General features: G+C 38.9%; 1 protein-coding gene across 5 annotated transcripts in view; it reads right to left on the reverse strand.

The window, feature by feature from the left end:
- The window catches only part of RP1 (RP1 axonemal microtubule associated), a 182,902-nt gene that overhangs the window by 88,436 nt on the left and 74,449 nt on the right, over positions 1-20,017 (reverse strand). For 3 of the 5 annotated variants that reach the window (XM_083517865.1, XM_083517867.1, XM_083517866.1), the window contains 7 exons: positions 19,201-19,333; positions 18,450-18,601; positions 17,311-17,465; positions 15,540-15,598; positions 14,577-14,621; positions 11,929-12,092; positions 4,134-4,350 (listed from right to left, as the gene is read on the reverse strand). In XM_083517865.1, the coding sequence (XP_083373991.1) occupies positions 4,134-4,350; positions 11,929-12,092; positions 14,577-14,621; positions 15,540-15,598; positions 17,311-17,465; positions 18,450-18,601; positions 19,201-19,333 (925 nt within the window). The remainder of the gene's footprint in view (positions 1-4,133; positions 4,351-11,928; positions 12,093-14,576; positions 14,622-15,539; positions 15,599-17,310; positions 17,466-18,449; positions 18,602-19,200; positions 19,334-20,017) is intronic. The other 2 variants (XM_083517868.1, XM_083517869.1) reach the window with 1 other exon arrangement.

Genomic DNA, 20,017 nt, shown 5'->3' on the forward strand with positions numbered 1-20,017 from the left:
CTGCTATGCAGACTGACAGTCTTTGAACTTAAATCCATCTGCTGGGACAAACTTTGTATACTTTTATTGGACATATAGCAATAACAGGTTTACTCTGAGCATTTGAACAGTATTTTCCTTCAGATGCTTTGCAGGCTTATAAAAGCAAACATCATAATTGCTGGTGAGTCAAACCAATGCCCTATGTAGTTTCAATGGTAGCAGAAGATGAGGTGCTCTAGGGAAAACGTCACGGTTGAGGACACAAGAACAGGCCTTCTAAAATCTATTGAGCTCAGTCTAGAAAAAATAAGAGTAACCGTAATTTAGTTCCCTCAACCAATGGTCTAAAAATGGACAGAAATTGGCTTCTGCGGTGTCATGGAACCTTCAGGAAGAATCAAACTATTAAGAAGTGGTTGACTAGGAAAGGGCGAAGGTTAGGCATTTCTGAGTCAGTGAGATTAGAAGACAGGAGTGATTACTTTTAAATAAAGATCTAAATTCACTGCCAGATCTTGAACTGCAGGTCTCTAGTTATTAATGTATCTCTTGCAGTTTGTTAAACATTTGTCACAATGACCACATTCGGATAATCATGTGTTGAATAAGAACACTCCAGAATTTCCTCTCAAAACAGGTGCATGAAACCCCACCAGCTATATGTTTCAAATGTCTTTTAAAACCTCATTTATTTACCCATGCCTATTTTGATACTTAGGAGGGTTCATAGGAGCCAACTCCCAGGGGCCGAAGTTCCATTCTGCTTCCCCATTAAAATATTTGAGGGAGCTGGGCCCCCCAAAGTTGATGGGCATTGTCACTCAAATGGTGTGTGCGCGCCACATCATGTGATTGATTATGTGGGGTGGGGCTTACCTGCCTCCCCAATATTTTATTCAAGCTGGCACCCCTGGGAAGGTTACTCTGTTTTCTTACTGACTGCTAAATTTTTATCATTTAAAATAATGCATTGTATTTATTATTGTTTTCTTTTTTAAAAAAAATGTAACCTTTTTTGTGCTGTTTGTAATAGTCATGTACTGCTTAGATATTTTTCTTTTCAAAATGTGAAACAATATATACACTATCTAAATAAATAAATTTAAAACAGCCATTTGTGCCCTTTAAAAGCAGCACATAGTCTTAGTCCCCACTTTTTATAGTAGGATCAAATAAACCAGGAATTCTTCTGCTAACCATAGATTCCCATATTGTCCAATATAGGAAACCATGGTTGATGAGCTTTGGAAGAAGCCAACATATTAAATAGTGGTATGAAGATGGTTTAATATCCTGGCTTGATCCAAAGAATAACAAAACAAGAACCTATAATTAGTGGAAGACATTTGAATTTGTTTGTGCCCACCAGAGAGGGAGAAGCAAAGGCACTGCATGTGAAGTCAAAAAGATTCTTACATCAGATTATAATGCTGATATATGATTGTTCAAACTTTCTTAGTAGGAACTACATTACAATGTTCAAACCAAGTTCAAGGTTAATGCTGCAGTTATTCAAGTCTACCCGTCTGTGAGTTATGATTTAAGGATTACAAATCAGCTGTCAAACAGAGTAAAAAAAACCCAACCATATAAAACTACTAGGAAAGGATTTCTAGAAAGGTGTAAAAAGCAAAAACAAAAATAAAAATGAACCTGGATATGAAAATGAGACATAAAGGTCCAGACAGACACAAAGCATGACAGGGAAATGAAAAATTCAATGGCATGGAATTATAGGCAAAATAATATAAGCCTTGAACTATGAAGAATACAAAACTAACAGAGTTGGGGAAAACATACCATGCTGGGCCAGAGATTCTGGAGAAATAGTATTTCATTGTCAGCATTTTGCATTGACTGGTATAATGAAAGAAGACAATCAAAAAGTGAGAACCTATCAATGCAAGATGCAGAGAAATATGAAGGTGTGTCAAACATTATGTCTAAAAAAAGAACTACCATTATCTAGAGATAGCCAGACAGAGAAATTACACAGCAAGGACAGAAAAATTAAAACCATCTTAAGCTTTATGGTTCCATTGTGGCAGAATATAAAAAAGAAGCAAAATCTTACAGCAATAAATAATGAAGTACAGTAGCAACTTGAAGCCTGCTAACACCTCAGTTGAATTTATGAAATATAATTTCTTCTGCTACTTCATATTTTGTACAAAATAAGTTTTTTTATAATTAAGTGAATGGACTGCTGGAAAAATATCCAGATTGATCTGAAATTTATATTGGATTGTAATTATGTATCATGTAATACATCATTTGTTTTCTGTAATATAACAACCTATAAAGGCTGCACATTTGGTGCTTCTAAGCAATTATCCCTTTAAAATAGGAATGCAGATGGTAAAAGTTTCCTTCTCAGAGACAGAGGGGGGAAAGCAAAAGTTTTTAGTTGGGCTGTCTATTGATATTCAATTGAAATGAACCAAAAATCAATAGGTAATTTGAAGTCATAAACTTATGAATTTAGGACTTGTCTAAGAGCAATATAATGTTTCCATTTGCATTTATTTGTCAAATATATTTCAATAAGTATAATGTGCCAGAGAAGGAAAATATAAATATACCATTATAACACCATTATTAATAAAGCTGAACAAATGTTCTACTTTGAAAAAAAATACATCCAATGAAAAATACTGGCCACACTGAAAACTCATTTACTCTAAAACATTATTATTGGGCTGGATCCAAAGGTGCCCTTCTGCATAAAGAAGCTGTCTTCTGCTCATTAAGGATACCAAAGATGTTCATCTGGAGATGCAATAGCTTGCACAAGTTCTTGTTCCAGCTGAATCAAGAGAACGGCTACAGAATGTACCTACTACAATATCTCTGTATGAATTCTTGTGCAGTACCTATTTTGCTTTTATTCATTCATTCCAGTGTTTATTTACAGTACACCCTACATTTCAAGGCAAAAAGCCTTCACAAAACAGCTTACAATAAAGCTAAAATGATATGGTAGAAATACAATCACGTATAAAAATAATAAACTTCAGCACAGCTAACACTGGATTTCTCATGGTGCCTGTCTCCACTACTCCAGCTGTGAGGACTTGAACTCAACTCCCTTGTGAGCAGCAGAGGGCTATCACCTACTCCTTGGGGGCAGCACTTGTCTGCCTTTTAGAACGGACTGATCCCATGTTCAGCTGATGTTCGCATGGAATGCTTTCCCACTTTGGCCTCACAAAGTTATCATTCACCTTCCTTTGAGTGATCTTAGGTGGATTCTACTGTACCTATCCTGCCTTACATATAGTTTCTGTGCTTCATCTTCTCGTTCATTCTTATTGTGGTATACTTTATACTATGAATGACCTAGTCCATGATGTTAAGTTGGTATGCAGAAGCTTGACCTTGGTGCCTTTCATTTCCCTTCTAGGCCTACAATTCCTGGATTCTATAAATAATTCAGTTCATTAGGAAACCAAACATAAATTTACTGTATTTTGAATCTCTGAATACCCTCATATATTTTATTTCATCTTGAATAACATTTGCCTAACCGATAGCACATGTATTCCCACCAGGAGGCACTACTCTTTTCTTCTATATTTATTACATTTATATCTGGTCTTACTTCCAAGGAGCGCAAGGTGGTATAAATAGTTCCACACACACACACACACACACACACACACACACACACACTCATCCTCATAACAACTCTGTGACATTGATAGTGAATGGGCCAAGGTCATCCATTGAGATTCATGACTGAGTAGGAATTCAAGCACAGATCTCCCCACTCCTAGCCTTACAGTCTAATCATTACACCACACAAGTTCTTTTCTTGTCAATTAAACTATATTTAATAACAGTGAAAAGCTAACCCATCCAGATCCCACAGCTGAAATTGCAGGTCCTAACTCTTTGAATAAACTTCTGTTTCTCTCTCTATAAACAGCAAGAAGCTGCTAAAACAAATAATTGAGCTTAAGGACACTTTGGTCATAGCTCCAGGAACGGTGCCTGAAAGAGAAGGGGAAAGGGTAACAACTTACCGTACGTTCTAACAGTTTCTGCTGTTTATTTTGGTTTCACTTCTTTGCAATGATGAATCATAAAAGATGCTCAGTGGAGCTCAGTCCTTTACACATGTAGCTTAATATATGTAATTATATACTCACATGGTAGAAGTGCTTTGTTAGGCCTCCCTATTGCTATTTCTCTCCATGTTTCTCCATCACCTTGGCTTTCAGATAGCCAGCAGTTGACAGGTAAAAAAATTTCTTGGTCCAATGGTGAGTTCATTCTAATCTCATCAATGTACCAACTAGGATCTGGTCCACTATTGTCATGGCCAATCCGGATTTTATACAGCTCTCCAACATCTTTTAGATTAATCTGCAAAATAATAAAATAGCAAAAGCTATTATTATAGTTCATTGGCCCATTATAATTCATTTGCCCATCACAAAACTTCCCTAATTAGTACGGATTACCAAAGAGGTATACCAATCATCCCCCCCCCAAGTGCAGTAAGTCATCCATGAGTGATATATAAAATAAAAGCCATTTATTTGACTGTCTGCACCAGCACCTTCCTGCTTGCACTTTAAGATCTGCTTAGGAGGCTCTCCTAGGCTCGATCTAGACACATAAAAGAAGCATTTCAGGGAAACACGTTGTAAACTTTAGTTACAGGTAGGTAGCCGTGTTGGTCTGCCGTAGTCGAAACAATAAAAAAATTCCTTCTAGTAGCACCTTAAAGGTAAAGGTAGTTTAGTCTAGTCACGAACGACTCATCTCACTTTACTGGCCGGAGGTCCAATCTTAAACTGAAACCATTCTCATCCTGAGGCACGCTTTCACTAATGGGGGTTCACACTATGCGCATGCCTCCATCACGTGATTTCTGTTCGCATCCTGGGGCAAAGTTCACAACCAAGAGCAGCTACTTCCGGGTTAGCTGAGCTCGTAACCTGAAGTGTTCGTAACCAGAAGCATTTATAACCAGAGGTATCACTGTAAAACACATTTTCTTTACAAATCTAGCTGAGTTCCAAGTGTACCTACACCACAAACTAGTAAGGATAGAAATCCATCTCTATGGTAGCCCCACAGCTATGGATTTCCTTTCTCTTGAACTTGTGTGTAATGCGTACATTACAGGCAGGGCCAACCAACAATGGTTGATTTATTTACGTCTTTGCCAAAGGTGGAGGTGGAGGAAAGAGAAGCAGCTCTGGTTCCAGTGATGCCATAGGTGACATCTACCTCTCTTCCTCTTCCCAGTGTGGGTATTTTATGCATGTTGTAGGAACCCATATAATTTGCGGGAGGAGTTTGACAAGTGGGTAGGTACAAGTATTCTGCACTCACTTTCTCAAAACTATCAGCAACTTTAGAAAAAGAAAAGAAAAATATATCTAATTTGGCCCAACAAGTGGACAAATTTCAACATGAAAAACAGCACTAATTTTCACAGCACCCTTAAAATCCTTTACCAAAAAAAGAAGGTGCAGGCATTTTATTCATGGAAGTTACTAGTGAATTGCATTTTAAATAAAAAAAACACAAGCATTGTGTCATGCAGAATGCAGAAAATAGATACAAACTCCACTTTGGCCTGGACTGTGAAAGGAGTGTGCTAAGTAATTGTAACCTTCATAAGCACGCTTAAACATGTCCATGACAACAAATGATAGAAAATGAAAAGGCAATGAACACACCACAGGAAAAATAAATATGATATTCTTGCCACACAGTTAGATGGGAGAATTCTTAACCCCAGTAAAATTATGAAGGCTGAAGCCATGGCCTGGGTGACAGTAGAACCGTACTTGGATAATCCAGGGTAAAAGAGGGCAATGGAGGTGCTGCCCAAAAAATCACGGAGAAAGAACCAGAACTAATCTACTCCTACCTAGTGCCTCAAGGCAATCACTGAAACATTAACTCTCTACAGAATATACCATGGCAGATTACACAAGATGTGCCTGCAGGCAAGGAATAGTCTGTAAAACAGACAAACTGACATAAATGCCTTTGGTTTTGAATGGTGCACTGCAGCCTTTTAAGAGAGTTAGTGCAGGCTCAGTTCTCCTATTCAGAACACTAAAGCACACTTCATCAAGTCAGCACCCCCTTTCCCTCCTCTTTCAGTTATTGCATGTGATACTAAAACTGGGGATAGCTGGGGATTCTGACCTGTGTTTTGCCATAATATGGCCACAGGCAGCATTTGGACAGTAGTCCTAAATGTATGTACTTGACAGCCTACCTCTCCAAAGCATTCCTCCTGTTGAAGTACAAACACAGTAGTCATGCTCAGCATGAACTTTAGCAAAAGGCAAACACTCCTTAGCTTTCATTTTGTTACCAGGGGAAACACTGCGCATACATCTGAAATTACTACATGGAATTACTTCTGACAGTTGCTTGTTATCATATGAAATCTGCTAGCCCTTTTGCTATTGTACAGATAAACTGTATTTCTGAAATAAGAGGATATGCTTATATTTGCTCAGAGTAGTTAACACAAATATGATCCTTAGTAGACAGAGGCCACATTCACACTGTGCATTTAAAGCACTTTGATGCCTCTTTAAACAATCATGGCTTCCTCCCAAGAATTCTGGGAGCTTTAGTTTGCTAAGGGTGCTGAAAATTGTTAGGACAACCATTTATCCCTCCTAAGATATGATCCCTGGAGTGGTTTAACAATCCATCCCCCTTGCCAGGGAACTCTGGGAATTTTAACTCTGAGAAGGGACTAGGGAGCTGTTTCATGTTGATGTCAAATGTGCTTTGCCAACTTGGGGGACAACCAACAAAACTCTTGCAGATGACCTCAGTGATTAAGCTGGGATGTAAGGCTTTAAGCAGTCCCTAAGGTACCCTGGATCTAAGTTGTTCAGGGATTAATAAGGGGACCTTTAACCTGGTTTGGTAGTAGATGGGCAGCCAGTTCAGATGTTAACAATGGTACCACATGTTGTCAAGTCATAAGCACCCTGGCCACTTCCAAACCAGGCCCAAGGGCAGCCCTGCATAGAGCTCATTGTAGCAATCCACCTTGAGGTTACCAATGCATGGACTACACTGGTCAGGCTATTGTTTGAGCAAGCATCACTGGAGAAAGGAGAAAGGTTCCACAGTTGTGCAATCTAGTGAGTGGGAGAGGCATATTTTCTATCTGATCCTAAGGAAGTGCACACTCCATCAATGCTTTTCCTCCTCCCTCCTTCCACTTTCTTCAGTGTCCATGCAGCAAAAGTCCCTGGTCACAAATGAAACCTTGTTCAGTAAGCAAATCTATTTAAATGTATCACCAGATTGGAAGGAATAGAACATGGTTTCCATTAATGATTAAATTGTATCTTAAAGAAGAAGAAACATTTGTGGGAGAAAGTTCAACTTTTTCTCACATTAAAAACAGACTTAATATTTTTTCCAAATTTATAAATAATTGCAGCGTATTTCCTTGCCAACAAATCAATGTGTATTTTCTCTTGGAAATTCAGCCAGACATTTCAGTGGCATGTGATGAGTTCTGAAAGGACGTACAAAATATAGTGCTTAGTCCATGTATTGCTGCAGTTTAAGGTTGGAAGAAGCTATCTTACTTATAGGTCAGTTAGTACATCAATATCTCAGCAGTTTGGACTCCATAAAATGCAGTTGTTTGGCAATTAGGAAGCTCTCAGAGGAGTGTCATCTGTGGTGTGGTGTAAATGAAAAGGCTCTCCCAACAGCTCTGAACCACTAAACATTTTTTATATGTTAGGAATATTATGCTTTGCTATTTCCCCCCCTTTTTGTTAACAACCATCACAGCTATCCAAATTCTTGTTTTCATTTACACAATTGTTTGGGACTGTTTTGCTATGGCAGGAGACATAAGAACATAAGACAAGCCTGCTGGATCAGGCCAATGGACTATCTAGTCCAGCATCCTTATCTCAGAGTGACCAACCAGATACTAGATACCTGTGGGGAGTCTGGACATGGACTCTGCTCACCTGCAATAACTAACAACTGGTATTCAGAGGCATAATGCAAATTCTAAGCAGCATCTACAAATCTTTCATCGAAAGACTATTTTTACATTACATGAGTCTACAGTTATTTGCAATGTTGATAAACATTGCTCTAGGTCCTAGGAGATTATTTTGGCTGCAAAGGTAGTTTTCAGTTTGATGTGGTACTAAGGTGCTTCCAGACAGGAGTTTGTTGTGGGGACAGAAGTGTTCACACATACAAGTTTTTTGCAGCATCCACTATGACATCACTAGCATCAATATGCCAACCCATATTTTCTCCCATTTCATCCAGATTTACCCTGTGGGTAAAACAAAAAACAAAAAACCAACCTATTGCCAATGACCTGTTTGGAATAACTCAATGATCAGTTTGAGAATGAAGCTCCCATTTGGAAGCACCCTAAAAAAAGTGAAAAAGGGGCAAAACTAGGCAAACCTAAAGAACACTACTGGCATTCCTTTTTAAGATACAAACTGTAAGGCCTCTGTCTTAAGAACTATCTAAATATTATATAAAGGAGAAAGTCTGAGTATATCCATTTTGACAGCATTTGGCAACTCTTCAAAAGCCTGTCAAAAGCCTTGGAGCAAAGAAATGATACTGTGACCGGTCCACCTTCTCCAATGAGCAATTAGAGATTTGACCACTGGAGAAAAACAATTTATTTGAGAAATGGGGCTGAAACATGTGAGCTCACACCTTGAGGCCTCCAACCCAATAAGAGATCCATGTCTCCCAATCTCCTGTCCAAACCCCGCTTGCTCATTCATACCATATTAGCAAGAAAGATTGCTCTCTTCTTCCCCATGATTTAATTGAGAAGAATTCCAACCTCAAAGGTATTACCAAGACAATAGTTAAGTGGACCAGTGCTATACCAGGTACTTGATCTGAAGCATTTTGGAGTTCATAGTCAAGAAGGTAGGGTGGCTTTGATTCACTGTGAATATGTTTTTCTTCTGCAAGTATCAAGCATAGACAGAATCCAGCTTTCACTTTGTGTCCATTGTGTTGAGTCCCAGGGTTAAATATATTAGCAGTTTCAGGATGGGGTGGGAGGATTTCACTTTGGGAATTGGGCATCCTCTACTCCAGTATCACTGCACTGAAGGAAATTCCCCCCACACATGCTGCTTTTAAGCTTTAAGAAGCATTAGAAGGTCATATCACACAACTCCCATATGCTGTGGTCCTATGAGACCATCTTTTAACAACCTTATCATGTCATTCTGCTTCCTGTTCTTTACTTATATTACTCTGCCACTGGTAAAGTGAGTAAGGAGTAAGGAGATTAATTCAGTCTGCTGCCTTTGCAGAGGAAATTTCTCTTTCTCACTGGTTCTTTTGTTTCATCATCCAAGGAGAAGCCACAGTTGTGCAGAGTGGGTAGGAGAAGTTCTAGCTCCCAATTCTCAGTGAAACTTCCATATGCAGCACCACTCTGTATGGCTATGGCACCATCAAGATCTATGGAGCCTTGCCTTACACTGCTCCCCCAGCAGTGCATATGCCTCTTTTGTATGCGACAGGGGTGAGAAATATCTCCATCTGATAGTGCTGGAGAGGGGTGAGTATTCCAATGCTCTGTCTCTCTGCATGCACATCCATCCATCTCCAACTCCTTGAAAGCTTCCATCAACGGCGTCTCCGGGAAAAAATTACACATCACTTGGGAAGACAGGCAAACTAATAGTGTACTGGAAGAAGCAAAGTTCACCAATGTCAAAGCAATGATTCTTCAACACCAACTTCGCTGGACTGGTCATGTTGTTCAGATGCCTGATTATTGTCTTCCAAAGCAAGTACTCTATTCCAAACTTTAAAATGGAAAGTGTAATGCTGGTGGTCAACAAAAGAGGTTTATAGACCCTCTCAGGGAAAATCTTTTAAAAATATAATATAAACACCAGCAATTGGGAAACACTGGCCGGCGAGTGCTCCCATTGGAGAATAGCCTGTACCAAAGGTGTCATTGACTTTAAAGAAACTCAGGATGAAAGGGAGAAATGAGCTTAGAGGAGGGCATGTTTGGCAAACCCTCACCATCATCAACTCCCACCTGGAAACCTATATCCCCACTGTGGAAGGACATGTGGATCCAGAAATGGCCTCCACAGTCACCTATGGACATACTGTCAAGACCATGTTCATGGAAGACAATCTTACTCAGCTATGAATGATTGCCAAACAAAGAAAGAAGCCAACCAAAGTATACACAGTATGTTGAACATGGAGCTGATTTCCTGCTTTAATTTGGAATATTGTGATTCCCCTCCCCCCTATAATATTTCATTGATCCAACTTCATCATATTTATGGACTCCAAGTCTGCATATCACTTTGGTTTCAGATTACATTCAGGAGGAGCTCATATGTGAAAGATGTGTGAAAGATCTCCTTGCTCTCCTAGATATTGGGAAATATTATTTACACTTAAGGCGACTTCTTCTGCCAATATAAACAATATTTCACTCTATCAGTACAGAAGAACTTGCATGTTGTTGTTGTTGCTGTTGTTTAAAAAAGAAAAACAGCTAAGGAAACCTCTAAACACCTAAACATTTATATTTCCCAGTCTCTTCTGAATCCTTACCCAAGGATAGCCAACATGGCAACCTCCAGGTGTTGATGGACTACAACTTCCATTATCCCTGACCTTTGGCCATGCTGACTGGAGTTGATGGGGTCTGGAGTCCAGCAACATCTGCAGTACCACACTGGCTATTTTGAAAATCTATGCAAGGTCCCAGAATTATTTTACAGTAGGCATCATTTGAACATCCCACAACAGAGCTTTGTAAAACACTTCATTCCTTATCACCTGCTATTTCAGTTCCAAAACTATCTTAAGCACAGATTGCCAACTGCGCTGATATGTGCCAAGCTATGTGATGTGTTCTGAAGGGGCAGACAGCTTAAACCTATGCAGCCACTGCTTATGCAAGACATTCTGTCAATACTTACTAACCTTCAGAACATTACTGTCAGCACAGTACAGTGACGAGAGGCATCCCTTCTGTCTTCTTACATTTCATTTCACTGTTGCAAGCAATAAGTGTACTTACCTATCCATCACTGTCAACATTTCTTACATCTAAAACAAGTATTTTAACATATCAACAACACACAGAAGGGAGTAGAATTCCCTTCCATTTCCCTCATTCTAATTCTAAAAGCAGAAAATCAAATCTCTACTATAAAAATAAACTATATACCTTTTGCACATTTAATTTTTTAAAAAATGGAAAGGGGTGAAAGGGGGTTATATGTGGCTTTTGGCTCATAAAGCCAAATGAGAGAAATGATGGCATGCTTGATTAATGTAGAATAACCACAGCATCCTAGTTCACAATTGCTAATGGAGATTGAAGCAGCCAGATTTTTTTATAGGTGTCAGACAACTGAAGATATGGGTAGTTGATGCTGCCTCAGCGACCTATTGGCTGCTTCAAAACTAGGATCTGTTTTCTGATTGTCATGTTCAAAATTGTGGATGATTCCTGGATAAGGATGCCTGTAAGCTTGAGGACTAGTGACTGAAGTGGATGGTTCAGTCCCCAGGGTCAGGCTTAGTCCTGGCAGGCTGTAATCTTAAAATCCTGAAGTCAGTATAATAACATTGTACTGCAGTAGAAAGGAATGGGGAAGTAGATATCCAATATTGGCTTACAATCTTCCTGGACTTGAATCATCTGCTTGAACACTAATCTTAGTAATGTACTGTTAAGTTGATTACTGCCATAAATATACAATTACTCTATTCTCCCAGGGATGCTGCACGCCATATCAATGAACAATTCAGAAAATGAAATGTGGAACTGAAATCATTACAATGAAATCATTTTAAGTATCTATTACTTATTCACCTTGGAATAAACCTGTTCTGCTTAGCTTGTGTAAGTAAACTCTCCATTATTTATATGCAGTGCAATTGTACCTTGAATGTATCTGTACTGTGGGGATTAAACAGCTGGTGTTTCCCAGATCCCAGAATAAGAGGACCAGAAGCTTTATTTTCTCCATAAACATACAGGGACACAGTTGCTGTTGTGCCAGCTGTTTCAAAACCTCCAGTGACTACAGTGATTTTCCAATCTTCTCCTGCAGGTAAAAACAAAATGAAAATGAGTGCCACTGACTGAGCAGTTTTATCTCGGGGACTACCATGTGCCTGGAGATGTGTGCAATACTGGCTTTATTGCAAACAATGCATCACTAAGTTTACAGAACAGGAGTAATTGTTCCATTAAATAGGGAAGGTGGTGCTCAAAGGAGAGATGGGTGAATGAGAAAATGCTGAAGACAAAGGTTGCGTTGGATAATAATAAATATTTAAAGGCAAGATTGCATTAGATTCTAGAGCAATGAGGTGCTCTTCAGATATGGTTGGATTACATCCCTGGCCACTGCCCATACTGGATGGGGCTGATGACAGCTGGTGACCAACAACAGCTAGACATTGGTTATACCTGTTCTAGAGGGAAAGCATCATGTATCTTTAACACTAATGCATTGTATATGATGCATTGCATTCTTGTAATTGGAGTTGGATGGACAATGACATTTCTAAGTAACTCCCTGCATGCTTACATGTATCCCTTAGTTTACAGTATCTAGAATTTAGCAGGACTAGGACTAGGTAATTATAATTAACTAGGTTAATTAACTATAATTAACTAGGACTAGGTCAGATCACTACTGTCTAGTATTGCATTCCTACATCAAAAAGCAGAAATTATGTTCACTTCAATCACTTTGGAGATTTTCTGCCTTTATTTGCAGCAGCCTCCATTTAGCAATTACAATTCAGTCTGCAGAGAGCAAACACAATTAATAAAATACCAACCCACAGACTTGTTAGTAATAAATGTCACAGTGTGTACTTCAGCTATATTAATAGGGAGGGAAAAACCTTTTGCTTGTTAATTGGTGAACAAAGGTGGAGTCTGGAATCACAGTCTCTCTTTTCGCCCACTTTTGCTTTCCCTTGAATGTCTTCTTTATCGCAAGAGAGGGATTGACTGGCTGAGGGTTTGATGAAAAGGTGGAAAATGGGGCAGTGCCTCACTGGTAGATGGTTTAGTCTTCCCAGTCAATGCTGTATTATACTTATGATGTTTTAAAATGTTTGATCTCTCTCTCTTTGCAAGCCACAATGCGACTTGGAAAAGCATCACATAAATATTTTAAATAACTTGTTAGATGTTCCTTCCTCTTGTTAGAAAGCTCACTCCACTATGTCAACCAGAGCTTTAGCCTTAGCCAAAGTTTTCCTATGTCCTACAGCTCGTATTTTCAGCAGTGGAGAACACTTTATCCTCAACTCAACCGTATGGATTGAAGGCCCTAACATCCAGCACCTCCTGGGTGCATTCTTCCCCGTGTTTTTTTTCCTCCTCTCAGTAGCTTGCCAGTCTCTTCCCTCATCTCCCCCTGCCACTGGAGAAGTGGGCAAAAGCCAAGCATGCACCCTAAATTTCTTTTGACACAAATAAATGAATCTACATATTATGGCAAGGACTGGGATCACTTGCCACTCAGCGGCTGCATTCTACAAATGTCACATGTATGCCATCTGTAAATTGGTGCTCTTGAAGATCTGGGAATGTGAATAGATGGCAGCACATGCCTGAAAGTAGGGATACTGCAGAAGTTTGTAATTTTGGACTTGGGATTACAAACACTTGTAACACTTGACTACGAGTAGGTCTGTGAGTGTGTACTTGAGTGAAGCCAGCCACCTAATTTAAAACAGATATGATCCATAAAAAGGTACTCCGCTGTCAAAGAAATAATATCTCTTCTTAGAAATACATGCAAGTACTGAAGACAAAGCTAGTTGTTTGAAAATACTATTTATGCATCTATGTAGATGTTTACATAAGTAAGCTGTCACTTTGCACATATTTTTGCATAATAGGTTCAAATATAATAATCAATTCATCAGGCAGACTGCATTTGAATTATAGGTAGTGGAATATAATTGCATATTAGGAATACACGTTTTCAAAACTTTCTCTTGACAATATATTAAATGTTCATCAGTTTAGGGGCCAATGCAGGATACTACTTCAACTGTGCTTATGGGATCCGAGATGGACCAAATCACACATTCTCTCTGCGCTAGGGTACAAATTCCACCCACCTGCTGATGCGCTTAAATGTGATTAAGTTTAGTCACTACTTGTTCACCTCCTGGGTGGGGCTGCTTTTCTGTAAAATCTGCTGCCTGGCACCATTATTTTTTTTTTTCTTCAAGTGCATGTTAATGAGATCCCAGCCAATCCAGGATCATGTCATGAACACAATGTCACAAGGTCAGAGTGAAAGTAGAAAGCCTTGTACACTTTCTGAATCAGCTTTGTGATGAGATTTGAATTTATGATGACATCAAAAGGCTAATTCAAAATGAGGGCAGGAATGGGGGCTGTGGAGGTAATGGAACTATGAACACTTTCACCCCAGTTTGCAATCCCCCTGCCCGCAAAGGTGAGACTTTGGAAATAATCACAGAAAGCCCACCCCTACTCGTTTCAGCTCAGCCTTAGTCTTGATTAAATGATAGAAAGCAGAAGATGAATTTACCATTTTCTTCCTCTTGCATTTTCAGCTGATGATTTATTTGCATTTCTGCCAAAAATAAAACATCAGTGCAGTTAATAATAGAGTTGTCAGGTTACAATGAAAAGTGGAAGGAGGGAGGAGGTGTTCATATATTAACACTTCTGCTTTTACAGAGAAAAATGTATTCTTTCACAAACCAATATGGAGACTGTAGAAGCATTTGAAAACAGTAACCAAAAATGGTCCTTTGACATGGTAGACTAAATAAGTGGTAATTACTGCTTTATGCTCTGCCCATAGCTCACTGCAGTATAGAAGATCTGGAGGTATAGGTGCAGAAATACCTGGACCATTATACCTGTAGTGGAAACTGATCATTGGCTGGTCACTGGTACTCCTGCAGCGATGCCCCCTTGCTGCTATTACCATAGAATAGAAATGCAAGGTCATATGCAGTGATTTGCATGGATGAAGAGAAGGCAGGAAAGTCATGTCAGCTGTTGGTACATATGCTCATGAATCATTACTAGCTGGAAGGCCAGAGGTGAAAGGGGCATTGCATTGCATTTACCGGCAGCAACACAACTAACTTATTGTGCAGTTGCAGATAAGATACATACTATAAGTTTTAAGGGAAACAAGGGTTTCTGTCCTGGTGTTACGTAGTTTCCATCTTTATGCTAATACAGGAGCAGAGGGCAAAGGCAAAGAAAAATTGCAAGCATGAAGGGAGTGCTTAACCCTCCCACTCCAGCCTGGAAATTCTCCCTTTGTCCCAATTGTTTTATAACCCCCACCCTGCTAGCCTCTAAAATCAAGTGGGCCACTTGGCTTTCATTTTCCTTTGTGCAAACAGCAAATTGATTTACAGAACAGTCCTATGCAATGTTACTCAGATGTAAGTCCCACTGTTTTCAGTGACGCTTACTCCCCTCGTGTTTAGGATCTCCACCTCCACCTCCATATTTTAATTGTATCATTTACCTTGAGCAGAGAGTTCTATTTCTGAATGAACTGTGCCTTGGGAGGTAAATGGCAGCCACCTGAGAGTCGGAAAAGAGAAAAAACAAAATGAAATAAAGAAAATGAAGTAAGTTTTGTTATTTCCATACGTAGCATTAGTCTAACTGGGATAATTTCTTCAAGTGAACATGTTGCACAGGATAGGAATTGTTCCATAAGTCCTACAAAGCTTTTAACATTGATAATGAAATATTTGCATGTGACACACATGCAATTATCATACAGCAGCCCTTAATTTATGGGAAGCTTGGGCAACACACCCTTGCAGGAGCAATGCAAAACACAACAGACCATTTCAGAAATATTAAGTTTTTTGAAATGACTATCATTATGTCACCTTTCAATATGGTAAATAAATATATGGTTTCAGCAAACAAATCTCATTCTGGTACAGCCCTTTGAATTATAGAATGCTCTACCTTTTATCTCACTAAGTACTGCTAATTTGCCCTATCATACAATGGCTTTGTTAAACTTGAATTATAAGCCCATCCTAAGCAGCAGCAGAGCCATGTAGGTCACAAGAAACAAAAAGAAGGTAACTGCAGTATCAGAAACTCAATTTCCAATGAAACTCCAGATGGTGCATACATATCTGGAACTATCCAGGCATTTTTCCCTTTCCAAGGGTGCTTTGTATCAGAGATGTTTCAGACTGATGAACCACATCCGTCTGCTCCCTTCACAGAAGGGAGAAAAACAGTACAGCAGCCAAGGGATCCATTGCAAGGAAGAGCCCATGAAGTGAAAAGAGTCTTGTTGTTGGGGTCTGGACTCCAGAGCTGGTCCAGCCATGAGCCAGGGGCAGGTGGCACCGTGTATGGTGGGAGGTGAGTAGATGAAGACAAGAAAATTGGGTCTGAAAGGCTTTTTAAAGTTTTGGCCCTAGCAGGGGAGTGAGCAGCACCATTTGGGAGCTCTGTTTTAAGAAAGCAAAATGCATCACACATCATCTAAACACTAACAAGTACATTTGACTTGGAAGAGAACCATTAGGAAGGCAAATGAAAGAACTCAGCACCCTGATAGAGATTTTGAACTTCAAGCAGGAAAGGGCCCTAGCTAATCAAATATATGAAGCGGCTGATTACTTCAGTGCTAGATATTGTGAAGGACTGATTACTATATGTGCACATATTGCTCATGCAAAACTAAAAGATAAAAAACTGTTAGGCTTCTAAATATAAAACCAGACAAAAGAACAGTTAGCTGAAATTCTTAAAGGTTATTCAAAGTCATGCATTTTGGCAGCAAGAAATATATTGGCAGTTGACAGGTTAAGAGTGGTAGGGAAGACATGGTCTATACTGGAGGAGTTTTTGCTAAATAAGGTAGCTGGGTGAATAGGAAACAATGGGGTAGTATTTGTTAGAGCAGGTGTGGGAGCTTGTGTTGAAAAGGGTATTGTATTTCTGTATTAGGGAGGGAAGGTCCTACTGAAGTCCCATCTGTCCTAGTTCTGTGTGGGAATGGGACAAAGGCCATCCCATTTCCATGTGGATCTTTAATCTAAAAACCTTTCAAACTCCATACAGAAATGCAAAATTGCTTCTTTTATAGTACTTATGAGATGGTCCAAAGGCTCCATCACTGCTTCTGTTTGTATTTAAAAGTTGTGTTTTTTTTTAAAAAGGTAATCAATTTAAAACTTTTAAAGAGGCATTAGCATCCACTTAGGAAATAAGGTGTTGGGAAAGTTACTTTTGGATGAAGTATTTTAATGAAATACAACCTTTCACAGTTGAAAATATATTCTGAGTTTTTCTCAGGTTCTCTGATGACTACTTTCTCACAGTACCAATACTGTGACATGCTATAGGCCTTGCAGCACAACAGCACCTTCTGTAGTCTTCCAAGTGACACAGCTTGTATTTCAAACCGATCAACCTAAAAGGCAAGAAACAGGTTCCATATACATTTATGCGGTCAATAAGAATCAAAGGTCACAACCAGCTCAGTGCTGAAACATTATGCTGCAAACACTATTAAGAAAGCTTGATTAACCACTTCCCAAAACTCATGCAAGAATTCCCATTGGCTTTAAAAGGAAATAATATCTTCTTGTTAGTAATAATTAGTCTCTCTTTATATCCCTTCTAAACAAAGAACTATAAAATATCTCAACAACAGTCCAAAACATTACAGAGGAAGATATTATTATGAGTGGGGAAGATGAAAATTACTGTGGGTTAGCTGTCCCTCTCCAGGAACAGCCATATCTGGTGAACCAGACAAAGCTGGTAATAGGCACTTCTAGCTGAAGCCTCAGCCTCAGCCTCAAATAACAGTGCTGGATTGAGGAATACCCCCATTTTCAATGGTACACATTGAGATGATTTATCTGATCAAAACATATGAAATTATGATTCTATTCCCATTCAGAAATATTATTTAATGGAAGTTTTACTGAGGCTCTCAACTTAAAATAGAGTTTCTAGAAGTGTGACTAATAGAGCTTTTTCGATTCTGTCTGCACTGTTTGGCTTGCGATTCCACAGGTGAATTTCTAAGATACTGAAAGTGCAAGCCACATGAACAAATCAGTTAACCTGAACTATCACATTCTCTCATCTACCTTTTCTTCACCTTTCACAACCATCCCAAAAGTCTTTCTTGCTGCCTTATTTTTATCTTTTCTATTTTTCTTCAGTTTCTTTTATCAGTTATTTATAGGATCCTGCTTTTCCTGATACTGATATTCTCTCTCAGAAAACGTATGCAAAGGTACTATAGTTTACTAAGTGTTAGTAAAGAAAGTGGTGCAAAATTTGACTCAATTTCCTTCAGAACTAGTGTTAAGTATGCTGTGTATTGAAACCACTTTCAGTTGATCTGAAATGGGAGTATACTGATTCTCTTCAGCAGGCTTACCATTCCTCTCTGAAATTTCACCACCTTGTCAGATTTGTGAAGAAGTCTCAAACCAGAATCTCCTCTTTCTCCATATATGCATAAATAAACAGAAGAATCTGTTTCAGCATCTTCCAAGTGCCCCGTGTACACATAAACCTGGTAACTCACGGCTAGAGAAGACAACCAAGATTTTAAAAGATGCAAATAATTTGAAACCATACAAACTGAGTGTAATGTCATGTTACACTTAACCTTCAGGCTCATGCTTAAATACACAGCATGCATCGTCAACCTAGCACTCATGGAGCACATAAGAGGCCCTCCCTGGGACCTACCAAGTTCTATTCCTCCTGCTCCTCACACCACTGGGGCCAGGCTTGAAAGAAATCTTCTTTTGTGCATGTCCACACATGCACATGTGGTACATACATGCACATACATGGTGCATGCATAACTGTGGTGCATACACATTGTTGTGCCCACAACAGTTTCTAAAAGGTTGGCAGAACCTTCTGTAAATACATGGGTGTGTGGGTGTAATTGCTTTTAGTTTGTTTCTGTTGGTGCTTCATAAAGCGATTCATAAATGAAATCAAACAAACAAATAAATACATAAATATACATGGATACTATTGTGAAGCCCCACTGATTCGAATGAGTGATTGGCATTGACTGGATTGTGCCCAATGATCTTTGTGAAGGCCATCTCATTTGGTAATAGTTGTAATATTAATTATTATGGTTCTTTGAAGAAAGAATATGCTATTACATGAATAAAGGCTTCTTCCTTTTTCCACTACTGGAAGTTCACACAGAGTATCTCCATTCCCTCTGCTCCTTGACAACCATTTGTTTGCTGGAAAATTCAGAATTTTCCCACTATTTAGATGTTGTAGGATTACCTATGAAAGGAGGAAAAAGACAGCAAAAACCTTTATCCTTGTAGTTTTATCACTGTATTTCTCTGCTGCACTGGGATGTAACTAATATAAATAAATAAATTCCACTTCAGAAATTGTCAGTTACTACCCATTTTAACTATTAACATACCACAGGATTTTTCTGGAAATAACCTGAGGATTAATAATGGAAAAGAAAAACAACACAAGAACTTCCACGCTTATATAGTTAACCACAGAAGGGAGTGTCAATTTAATTCTTTTTTTAAAAAGTTGTATTTAAAAATTGAATATTTTCATTTTGACATAAAATTTTCAGGTGCAATTTTGATGGCTTCATTTAATGGCTAGAATTTTGCATGTTTACTGGCACAGCTTCTCCGCAAGGGCAAACATTAGCTGCAATGCCAAAAAACACAGTTTTCCAATATGTTATTTGTTGCCTTGATTGAAAGTCACCCTTTGAAAAGCAAAAGCTACTGATATGAGCCTTGGACTCAGATGTTAAAAAAAAGTGAAGCAAACAAGACAAGGTGTGTGTGTGGGGGGGGAGAATCCCTGAAATAATTGGAGCTGAACTGAACTGTTTCCAGTACAACTGGGCTTACTGTTTCTAAAGTTCTGAAGTTAACGTCCTTGAGCTGATGTTGGAAGCTATTGTTACTACATGATTCAAGTTTTAAGATT

This window comes from Podarcis liolepis (genome assembly GCF_965112155.1).
Source record: "Podarcis liolepis genome assembly, chromosome: 8".
NCBI classification, from domain to species: domain Eukaryota; kingdom Metazoa; phylum Chordata; class Lepidosauria; order Squamata; family Lacertidae; genus Podarcis; species Podarcis liolepis.